Source organism: Neovison vison, chromosome 6 (assembly GCF_020171115.1).
Source record: "Neovison vison isolate M4711 chromosome 6, ASM_NN_V1, whole genome shotgun sequence".
Taxonomy (NCBI): Eukaryota; Metazoa; Chordata; class Mammalia; order Carnivora; family Mustelidae; genus Neogale; species Neogale vison.
The window spans coordinates 65,812,301-65,824,459 of record NC_058096.1 but is presented as its reverse complement, the minus strand read 5'-3'; the positions used below and the strand labels follow the sequence as shown (position 1 = coordinate 65,824,459).

Sequence of the window (12,159 nt, the reverse complement as noted above, 5' to 3'; positions counted from 1 at the left end):
AATCTTTGGTGAAAGCAGAAGTAAAATTAGGTAGAAAGTAGAAGGTAGGTAGTCTCTCTAAGATCTCTCAGATTCTTGTAGTCTAGACATACAAGGTGATGTAAGGAAGCTCTTCTGAGGGGCAAACCTTTTGATGTAGTAGTTCCAGCTAGATATCCATATTTCTTTCTGATGCAGTGATTTGTTTCTTTTACAGAATTTTCATCTCATTGATTACCACCTGGCAGCATTCATCACAGTGATGCTTGCAAGGAGGCTGGTGTGGGCCCTCATCTCCGAGGTAACAGCTTATTCACTATAATTTATCACTTGTAGCTAGAGGTAGTTACTAGAATGGATTTAAGCTGAGTATGTCAAGTGCCCAAATATTATAATTTGAAAATAATTACAAATTAATTTCTTTACTTCCACATGAGCTATGCTAGTTTTTTGTTTTGTTTTGTTTTTTAAAGATTGTATTTATTTATTAGAGCACAATTTGGGGAGAGGGACCAAGGGAGAGAGGTAAGCAGACTTCCCACTGAGCAATCCCAGTACCCTGAAATCATGACCGAGCCAAAGTCAGATGCTTAACCAACTGAGCCACCCAGTGGCCCCATGTGCTAGTTCTTTTTAAAAGATTTTCCAACAATATACTTAAAACTCATTGTGTTAGAATTCAAGAAAACTGTTAGAAATCTCGTTTGATAGGAGCTTATTTCTAGATTCCATGTTCTTCTGTATAATTTTTCTAATTTTATTACTTACAGTAAAAATAGAAGGAATTTTAAGTAACTATTGATATGAAGAGTTATATATAAGTGAACAGTTGCATCTAAAACTTTGTTTCAGGTAATTACTTGATATTATATACCATTTGTGGAGTTTCTAGAAAGAGACATTTGTTTGAGTTTATTAAAACTTGGGAGTTTTAAAATGAAATCAAATTTGCATAAGACTAATCTTGAAGATTAGAATCAGTGGGCAGTAGAGAAAAGACTTGGGCCATTAATACAATCTTTTTAAAATTAAATGTTGATAGAACTGGCCATTGGTTAAGATTCTTTAATATATTTGTAAACTCAATTGGAGAAGGTAAATGTGTTCTCTTAGGATTTTATTATCTTATGTCCTATAAATTATTATAAAAACAAAAACAAAAATGTTAACTTAGCTAGAGTGTCAAACAATTTTAATCTTGGAGTTTATAATTCAGTGTATAATTTTAAATTAATAGTTACTATAATCACGGATAACTGAGAGCCAACTTTTTTTCCTTCTAAAACATGCATGAAAGTATTTGTGTCTGTAAGCCCTAATTTTTAGGAACCTTATTTCTTGTGAGCACAGAGTAATTGCATGTATTAAGTCATAATCTGAGAGCCATTTGAAGTTAACTGAAAAACATTGGTAGTTGAATTACCTGTTTTTCACAAAGGGAAAGGCTGTCTAAAATCTTTTCTCCCTGGAGACACCTGGGTGGCTTAGTCAGTTAAGCATCTGCCTTCTGTAAAGGTCATGATCCCAGGGTCCTCGGATGAAGTCCCGCAAGGGGCTCCTTGCTCAGTGTGGAACATGCTTCTCCCTCTGCCTCCTGTTCCCCCTGGTTGTGCTCTCTCTCGACAAATAAATAAATAAAATCTTAAAAAAAAAAAAACAAAAAACAAAACTTTTCTCCCAAGTTTGCTATTTAGGTCATGAAAATAGGTGCTTACTTTGGATATATTACATTATGTTCTTTTTTTAGAGGAACTCAGTGGAGTTTTATGCTTTTGTATGTGAAAACAGGCAGCATTTTTTTTATCTTTCAATTACTTAGAAATGGTACTTGTATATGCCAAATTAGTATGTCCAGCTAATGTGTAAATCCTTGATAACTGGGGTTTCTACCTTGGTGATCCAAGGGTTATAACTTTATGTACCCTGTTGCTTTCTTTTGCTAATGGCTTAATAGTAGTTTAACAGTTTTTACATGACCTTAGTTGGAGAGTATATTAGCTGTTTTCTAAAGAAACCTGTAATTCTTGGGTGCCTGGGTGGCTCGGTTGGTTAAATGTCTGCCTTCGGCTCTGGTCGTGATCCTGGAGCCCTGGGATCGAGTCCCACATCAGGCTACCTGCTTGGCAGGGATCTGCCTCTCCTGCTGAGCACTCTCTCTCATTCTCTCTTTCTCTCTTTCAAATGAATAAAAAAAAAAAAAATCTTTAAAAAAAAGAAAAGAAAAAGAAACCTGTAATTCTTACTGAGAACAAAATACTTAAGCTAAATTTAAACAGACTTCTGGTCAATGACTGAAGTCTCTGTACCTTAAAGTCCATGAGAAGAACGTTTAAATAATTATGGGGTATCTATATAATGGAACAGCATGAAGCCATTAAAAAGATGAAACTGTACTGACCACTAAAATATTAAGTAAAAAAAAAAAAAAAATATATATATATATATATACACACACACATATATATATACGTGCATATATAAAACAATGTTTAAAATAAGATGGGTAGAAGGAATAAAATACATTTGTTTATGTATGAATAAATTATCTCTAGAAGGACATACAAACTAATAACAAGCTGCCTAGTTGTGGCTGGGAACAGGACCAGAAGGTGGGAAATTCAGTACAAACACTATTATACATTTTTTATTTTGAGCATTTGTGACTATATTACCTATTCAGAAGTTAAAAATAGGAGCTGTATAGTGATTCTTTTCTTAAAAAAGCTAAATCAGATGGTAAGACCCATCATAAATCATCTTTCCTTCCTTTCATTAAAATATTTGTCTTTTGGGGGTTTTTTTGGGGGCTTATATATCACAGAAAGGATCCTTACCCTGAGAAAGACCAATCATTTTTAAGGAGAAGCTGGAGGTAATTAATAAAAATGCTGAATACTATTCCAGGAGGAATGCTTCCAACTATATAAAACTGTTTATTCACCACCAGGCCATTTCTAGTTCTTGACTTGCTCCACAAGACCAGAAAGTTACTCAGCTATTCTCCCAACCTGAGGCAACTCCCATTTTATTTTATTTTATTTTTAAAGATTTTATTTATTTATTTGAGAGAGAGAGCACACAAGCAGGGAGGAAAGGGAGAAGCATTACAGGGAGCCAGATGCAGGGCTCAATCGCAGGACCCTGGGACCATGACCTGAGCAAGATGCTCAACAGACTGAGCCACTCAAGCATCCTTGCAACTTCCTTTTTAAAAAACTTGTTCTAAATAGGAAGGTAGTACATTTTATTTTAAAAAATAAATAAATAAAAGGAAAACCCTAAAATATAAAGCAGGAGAAATTTTAAATTACAACTTCATTATTGAAAGGGCCATATTTTGGTATATTTGGTATATAAATTTTTATTTGCATATAAACCATACTTTAACATTACTATTAGGATTATTTTTCTACTCCTTACCTGGCTCATTTTTGCTTATTCTTTAACCCCAGCTAAAATACCACTTCCTCAGAAAGGCTTCCCTAGATTGGGGTCTTTTGTTACTTGCTTTCCCTTACATCCTGCTTTTTTCCTATAGCACTTACCACAATTGTAAAAATAATTATTTGTGTAAATATAAGTTTAATATTTGTTTTCTTATTTGGGCAGCCTCATAAAGACAGAGTTCTTAGTTACTACTATGTCCCTAGGACCTGATATAGTATCTGCCGTACATAGCATAATGGTTAAGAGCTTGGACTCTGAAACAAGACAAAAATGACAAATACATCCAGGCTCTGCTACTGTGGTGACACTGGGCAGAACAGCCTTTTTATTTTGAAAATGGAGGCCGTGAGGACACCTGGGTGGCTGAGTCAGTTAAGCGTATGCCTTCAGCTCAGGTTGTGATCCTAGGGGCCTGGGATTGAGCCTTGCATCAGGCTCCCTGCTCAGTGGAGAGCCTGCCTGCTTCTCCCTCTTGCTCTGCCATTCCTCCTACTGTGCACAGTCTGTCAAATAAATAAATAAAATCTCTTAAAAAAGGAAAGAAAATGGAGGTGATAGAGTAATTCCAAGCCACTTAAATGCCTTCCTTAGGCTTTGACAGGTAAGGTACATTGGCATGAGGTATGTATCAGGGGAGTGATAAACAATTATTTGCCATACTGTTACTGAGAACAGTTTGAACCTTCTCTATGGTGTTAATTCAACTGCTTCTTTGCATTTATAAATAACTATATAAGTGCATATATATTATATATGCTATGTAGTATATTGAGTAAATTAAGAAATGAATAGATGAAGGACCTGAAAAGTTCCTTATCCCCTCCCATTGCTATTGACCCTACATAATTTCTTCCCCTTTCTACATTCTGACACTGCTGTTTTAAGGTTGTAGGAATCTGCCATTTTCCCCTATATTTTGCTCATTCTCTTCCTAGTTCATTCTGAAAGAAAATAACATTGCAGCGCTTCATGTTTAGACAAGTATGCTTTCTTACTATATTTAATCTGTCTTTAAAATGTGGGATTAAGGAAAAATATTTGAATAGCTGTCATACAAAGTAGTGGAAGTGATTGTCCATTATTTCCATGTTTGCAAAAGTCAAAAGAGAAGCTTTTATTTATATAGGGATTTGTCGGAGAAGATCTGATTATTTTTTGAAGGTTCAGTAATTCATTAAATATTAATTCAGCAAATAGACTGGGGGGAGGATTCCAAGGAAAATGGGACATTGTTGCTACTATTGAGGTTATTATAGTTCAGTCCAAAGTCAGATAAATTAATGGTTCAAGGCCTTTACAAAAAAATTAGCTGGTGGATTATTAAAATATAGGTTCCATGACTTAAACAGTTTTGTTCCCTGTATCTCGTAAGGAAAGGCAGTAGGCATTTTCAGGTTCAGTAAGCAGTCCAAGTAATTTTGATGAATGTGGTCCATGGGTCATACTTTGAAGCCCCAGTGTAAATAAATTAGACAATGTCATAAGAACTTAAGCGAGGTCTGTATGAGACACTGGGAATACAAGGAGGAACCAACAAACTGCCTGGAAGAGTCTGAATCTTTAAAAATAAGATAAGTGGGATGGGGCAGTTTTTTTCTTCTTTCCTCCCCCCCTCCCTTTTTTTTGAAGGGGGCAGATTTCCACTAAATCTAATTCCTTGAATCGCATTGCTTTTGAATAAGGCCATTTAAAAATGTTCCTTTTGGTGCTTCCAAACTTTCAGGCCACTAAGGCGGGTACAGCATCTATGATTCACTACATGGTTCTGATATCAGCTCGCTTGGTGCTACTCACTTTATGTGGATGGGTACTTTGTTGGACCCTCGTCAATCTCTTCCGGAGCCATTCAGTCCTCAATCTCCTTTTCCTTGGCTACCCGTGAGTACTCCAGTTTTACCATTTTACCTGTAAGTTTTTAAAGAAATTATTTGGGTCAAGCAAACAATAAGTGAGGAAGATTAAATTCTTCAAATATAAGCCAAAAAAAAGCTCAGAAAATTGGAAAAAATCAGTGGGTAGGGTGACTTATAATTTATTTTCTATACTAGGCTATACAGTTGGGGCAACAGGGGTAACTCAGGACTGTCCCAGGAAAACTGGAGAAGTATGGTTATTCTACCAATGGTGAATATTTTAATTGGCTCTCTTCATCAAATGAAGTGCCCAAGTGCCACCTACATTGGCAGTATATAGTTGTATCTTATTATACACATGGGCTTTTAAACTCTTCTGCATAGTTTAACTTGTATATTTTGGGCTAATACTTTCTTCATTGGATGTTAGTAGGTAGCTACCATTTATTGCTGTTATATGCTAGGTGCTGGGCTAGGTGTTTATAAACATCACCTCATGAAATCATCCCCATAACCCAGGAGGCTGTGTATTTAGTCTGACATAACAGTTCCAAAGTACTAGTGGCTTTAAAAATTAGAAGTTTATTTCTTTCTTCTATTAAGTATGTGTGTAAATCATCTTGGAGAGCTGTGGCAGCTAGCTTCCATGGTCTTGGGACCCAGGCTCCTGCTATCTTTTTTGGTCCACTCCTCCATAGCAGTATAGAGTATAAGGGAGAGTAGAAATTTGTCTTTAGCAGAACAGCTGTACCTCAACTAAAAATTCTGTTGCAGCGGAAGAGCAGGAGAACAGTGGCTCTTGGCAGACAGTTAGCAGGCTTCGCTACAGGTAAAGAGAGATTAAGAGATTAAAAATCTTTCCTGTGGTCAATTAGAAAGACTTGGGTCTTTGTGATTCTGGAGTTCTTGTTTGCACCATTCCGCTTTAATCAGTAGTTCTCAAAGTGTGGTTCCCAGAAGTGCAACATCAGCATCACCTGGAATCTTTTTGGAAATAGGAATTCTCAGAATCCACCCCAAATCTACTGAAACAGAAACTCCAGAAGTAGGACCTAGCAATTTGTCTTTTAACAGCCCTTCCACATGATTTTGATGCTTTCTTAAGTTTTGAGAATCATTGCTTTGTGTAAGCATGGGTTTTAAGTAGTTACATGGCCTGAAGTCAAGGCATAATGGGCAGGGATGGCAGGAAGAGTCTTTCTATTGGTTGTCCTATGGTAGGTCTAATTATACTGTTTACTTATTTATTTTTCCAATTATATTGTTTAATTATTTAAGGCAATCATCAATTCAGTTCATTAGTATTACCCTTTTCCCTACAAAATGAACTCTATATTATAAACATCATTTTCCATGATTCATATTTATTATAAGGCATATATTTTACATCAGTTGTTTCTGTATTTCTAGATTAATATTTCAGTTTCTTCAACTTAAGATGATTTCATTGTTCTGTTTCTGAACAACAGCTGGTTGAATCAGGTTTAACTATATTTGACTTGAAAGGCTAAATATGGACATAACAAGGAATATTTTGGCCAGGTTTAAAAGGATTACCATGTCAAAATGACTAGCCAACTTTTTCATTTCAGTTGAGGAATGTAAAGAAACTTACTTATTTTTTAAGGCTCTCCACACCCCTGTAAAACAATGAAATAAGCATGTAATTTAAACAGATTTTTTTTTAAAGATTTTATTTATTTATTTGACAGATAGATCACAAGTAGGCAGAGAGGCAGGCAGAGAGAGGAAGGGAAGTAGGCTCCCTGCTGAGCAGAGAACCCGATGCGGGGCTCGATCCCAGGACCCTGGGACCATGACCTGAGCCGAAAGCAGAGGCTTTAACCCACTGAGCCACCCAGGTGCCCCTAAACAGATATTATATTTAAATATATTTGCCTTCTTCACTTTTTAAAGTTGTATAATCTTTTATCTAACTTAAATTTAAAAAATTAGTGTAAGAAGTTTTACTAGACAATGGCAGTAACCACATCTTTATTTTCTTATTTATTCATAGGTTAAAAAAGTGACTGTTTACTGCTTCGGGTTTTTTGTTTTTTGTTTTTTTTTTTTAAACTTGATTCTCAGCTAGCTTCTCACTTTAGGGTAGGTTAGTCAAATGACTAATGTTGTAGCTCTTACATTATCTTAAATCTATGCACTGCTTTCTGTAACCTCTGCTGTTACATTCTAAACTTCCATCTGGTCTTCTGGTAATCCATTCTTGCCTTCTTCCTTTTCATTTTTTTTTTTAAATATTTTATTTATTTTATAAATAGGCAGAGAGGCAGGCAGAGAGAGGAGGAAGCAGGCTCCCTGCTGAGCAGAGAGCCCCATGCGAGACTCGATCCCAGGACCTTGAGATCATGACCTGAGCCGAAGGCAGAGGCTTTAACCCACCCAGGCGCCCCTCCATTTTTTATTATAGCTGTAATGCTTTTCAGAATGGAAGTTGAATTATGTCACTAACCCTCTTTAAAATTCTTTAATGAATCATTTCCTTTATCCCCTTTACCTTATGGAGCCTCCAAAGTCTAAGCCTTTGATGCTGCCCTTCTAGTTTCTCTCATTCTACACTGTATCAGTTATCCATTGCTATATAATGCTATGACAAACAGCTACAAACCCTTGGTAGCATTCCACAATATTTATTTATTGTGCATATGTTGGAGTCAGCTGGAAGTCAAGCAGCTCTCCTGGTCTTAGCTGGGTTCACTCACACTTGAAATTCATCAAATGGCATGAAAGCAGGACCCAGAGTGCAAGCCCGTGTCAGGCTTCTGATCACATCATGTTTGCTGACATTCCATGGGCCAGAACAAGTTGCATTGTTGAGCCATCGTAGGGCTAGGGCAGGGTCACTTCACACACAGAATGAGGGCTGTGCAGTAAGACTACAGGAAGGGTTAAGAAATGGGGCCATTGTTGCAACTGCCACACACCCTAGCCTCTCGTGTCACCTCTACATGTGCAGCTTGTGTTTCAGCAATATTGACCGGTTTCTCTGGCCTTCACGGTTTTGCACATGTGTGAGTTCTGCCTGTTGCTTCTTCATTTACTCCTTCCCACACTACTGCTCCAGCGCACATTCACAGTAGATTGCGGAGCTGCTACCCATCCTCCCTTATGTCATAACAAGCTTGCTTTCTCCCTCCGTAGAAAACTATGAATAGGTGAATTTGTTAATATTTTTATAAAATATAGAACTATATAGGGAATCTTTTATTTGCTGTTTTTCATATCTGAATTTATGCCAGTTAAATGACCATTTTATTTATAATACATAAGTCACAATGTAGACATTACTTAATGAGGACTGGGGAAAGTATTTTTAAAAGTTTTAAGGAACCAAGGTTGAAATAACTATAAGAAGTTATGAAAAGTCTCAAAATATTAAGTCCTTTGACCAGCTTAGTCTAATTGTAGAAATTTATTATACATCTAGAATTTTTTTTCATTAATCCATCAGATATTTTTTAAGTGTGTAGTATGTTTCAGCCACAATTCTAGACATCAGGGATATTGCAGTGAATTAAGCAGACCCAAATCTCTGGTACACAGAACTTAGATTATAGTAAGGGGAAGAGAGGCCAAACAAACAAACAAGCAAAAAAACCACCCAAATAAAAAACCTGAAAAATATGTAAAACACATGGAGGGGTAAGATCTCTGAAGAAAAATAACCAGACAGGGGGAACTTAGGAGTGCCTGTAGGATTGGGGTGGGTAATATAGCGGGGAGGCAGGGGGAGCCCCTCACTAAGAAGGGGAAATTGGAAGTGAAGGGCAAACCATTTGAAAATTACCAGATGCACGCAAAATCATGTAGGATTTTATCCCTACATTCATATTTATGGTAATGCAAAGTAGGAAATCACCCAAATTTCCAACAAGAGAGAAGTGGGTAAATTAGAGTGCATCTGTATGAGAATTATAGTATCTTTAAAAATTGTTATAGAAAAAGTATGTAATGATATGAAAAGAATGCTCAAAATAGATACCCATATATAAACACACTCAAAGTTATAAAACGGTTTATAATATATGTGACTAAACATAGAAAGAAGTATGAAGTCTGTGCACCCAGTTGTAAAAATTAAAAAAGTCTTCATTTTTTGGTGTTTTCTGTTTTTTCACTGTGATTTCTGTAGTCTTCTATTATTCTACAATGAATGTATATTGCCTTTGTGGGAAGAAATTCAAGAACGTCCCTGATGATGAATTTACTGTCAACAGAGTCCCTGTTCTGTTACGTTCATCCTTGTGAATCATGACTGTTTTACTAACATAGTTATGTTAGATCTAGATTTGATCATAGGTGGCATCTGTGGTCTCATTTTCATATTTACCGTCTTCTACAGGTTTGGTGTTTATGTTCCTCTCTGCTGTTTCCACCAAGATAGTAGAGCTCATCTTCTTCTCACAGACTATAACTACATGGTTCAGCATCAGGCGGTAGAAGAAAGTGCCTCAACTGTGGGTGGCTTGGCCAAATCCAAAGACTTCCTCTCCTTATTGCTGGAGTCTCTGAAAGAACAGTTTAATAATGCCACGCCCATCCCCACGCACAGCTGCCCCCTCTCTCCAGACCTCATTCGCAATGAAGTGGAATGTCTGAAAGCGGATTTCAACCACAGAATCAAGGAAGTTCTCTTCAACTCCCTCTTCAGTGCCTACTATGTTGCATTTCTCCCCCTGTGTTTTGTGAAGGTAAGTGGTTCCTTGTATGTGCTTCCTCGATTTGTGTGTGAATGACATAAACTGGGTATTTCTTATTTAATCCCCCTTTTCTCTGTCTCCCCTTTGGCAGCCTGGATGGTGGAGTTCGGCTGCATCTGGAGTGCACTAATACCGCTCCTGGTTGGCGGATAGGTATTTCCATATATGTGATGCACCCGTGGTGGTCCCCTCTTTTTTTTTCTTCCTTTTTTAAAGTTTTTTTTTTTTTTTTTTTTTTTTTTTCCAGTTTCTGGGGAAAATAAAGTTTGTGTTTATACTAGAATCAGTATGTAGTAGCCTAAGAGGATTGAGGTTTTAATACAATTCAGCCTACTCTAGTTGATCTTAACGTGGTTAATCAGGAGTTTCCTTGGATTTAATCTAACCTTCATCTAAATTTCAATTTACTTCAGTGGAAAAGAAAAATGGTCTGGATGTCACTTGGGCCCAAAATCTTTTGGGACATTTTAGTGCCCTTTCTTCACCCATTGAGAAGCACATCTGCAGCTGGAGTGGTCATTTACAGAGGGCACTCACCTCTTCTAGAAAGGAAGCACTTAAAAAATAATTGCCTCTCCCTCCCATCCCTAATTCGTACAGCCAGAAAGTCAGGTTGCAGGATTTTGGAGGACTCTGCTCTTGAACTTTCTGCACGGACAGCAGGACAACCAGTGCATGTGTGACTCAGTGTGGCGTTTGCCTACAGGGCGTACATACGCGCAGCCGTCCCTGCCTTCTTGCTGAACAGTGCGCGAATCATTTCTCCCTCTTCTGATTTCTTCCAGAGTACCCAGTACTATGACATGCGCTGGTCATGTGAGCACCTCATTATGGTGTGGATCAATGCTTTTGTCATGCTCACCACACAACTGCTGCCGTCTAAATACTGTGATTTGCTACATAAATCAGCCGCTCACCTGGGCAAGTGGCAGAAGCTTGAACATGGGTCCTACAGCAATGCTCCACAGCACATGTGAGTAGCCTAGAGGGTAAAACCATATAACACCTTCTACATGCTGCTGATCATGTTTATTTGCTTTGTATGTCATTCTTGTTCTTGGCTTTGAACATTTGATTTTTAGTTTTTTGTCTACATGGAAGCTTGTCATCACTCTAAACTGAACACAGAGGACATTAACCCATTCCCACCACCATCCCCAGTCCCTCCTTAAATGCCTCCTACCTTTCAGCTGCCCGGTCACCCTGGAGTGTGAATTTGTTTCCGGAGTTTTCTTTCAGTTTTAACCCTTTGCCCAAATTCACAGAGTCATGATATATTTTTAATTCTCTTTGGAAGACTGTAAGATTCATCTTCTCCTAATTGCCACAGCTAAATAGTTGCTAGCTAATCCTCTCACACTGAGGCAGCTAGAATTTGCTTCTCTCATCTCTTCTTTCTAATAAATGCAAATTTGTTCTAATAATTTTCCTTGCTTGCATTTTTTATTATCTTTTTTCTTAAACATGCTAATGAATGTTTCCCTGTTTTTCCCATATTTAAATGAAAGCTGTCCCTAATTGAGTTCACTCTGAGTGTTCCTTTCATCGTGTCCCCTTCTCAGTCATTTCTCTGCATGGTCCCTGTGATCCAAAATGGTTAACTTGAGAACCTTTTTGTTCCTCTCTTTCCCTTCACCATACCTTCCTTTCAGACCTGGACCATGTTCATCTTCCTCCCTTTTATAATTGGAACATTTCACAAATTTCATCACCTAGAAATTCTTTCCTAATGAAGTGGGACAGATTGAGGGGACTTTCTTTTCCCCTCTTCCCCCCTCAGAGTCCTCCCTTCAATTATCTGCCTTGATGTCTGATACAGATTAGCACAGGCCTTCAAGCCCAGGAACTGAAAGAGATTGGGCCAGGCTGAAAAGAAACCCGACTGTGGGCAAAGGACAAATTTCAATAAAAATTGAAAATACAATCCACAGTACTAGTACTGTACATCTTCAGGCTCCTGATGGCACATGGCCATGAGGTGTATCATCACTTTAATGCTGGTAAGTGTGAGCAAGGCCGACGGAACATTTTCGGAACTGGGAAAACTTCAGGGTGCTAGACTTTTTTCTTTTTTTTGTTTTTGTTTTTGTTTTTTTGTTTGTTTAACATATCTAAAATGTTGTCCCAGTTCTTACCCTAGGAAACTAACCTTTCCAAAATCA

At 37.5% G+C, this 12,159-nt stretch overlaps 1 protein-coding gene across 2 annotated transcripts in view; it reads left to right on the top strand.

Moving 5' to 3' along the window:
- The window catches only part of TMEM39A (transmembrane protein 39A), a 31,542-nt gene that overhangs the window by 14,969 nt on the left and 4,414 nt on the right, over window positions 1–12,159 (top strand). The window contains exons 4-8 of one of the 2 annotated variants that reach the window (XR_006384975.1): window positions 197–280; window positions 5,150–5,304; window positions 9,640–9,988; window positions 10,783–10,970; window positions 11,817–11,997. Coding sequence is in view for 1 of the 2 variants with exons in the window: in XM_044251444.1 (XP_044107379.1) it covers window positions 197–280; window positions 5,150–5,304; window positions 9,640–9,988; window positions 10,783–10,970 (776 nt within the window). In the remaining variant the exon portion in view is untranslated. The remainder of the gene's footprint in view (window positions 1–196; window positions 281–5,149; window positions 5,305–9,639; window positions 9,989–10,782; window positions 10,971–11,816; window positions 11,998–12,159) is intronic. The other variant, XM_044251444.1, reaches the window with a different exon arrangement.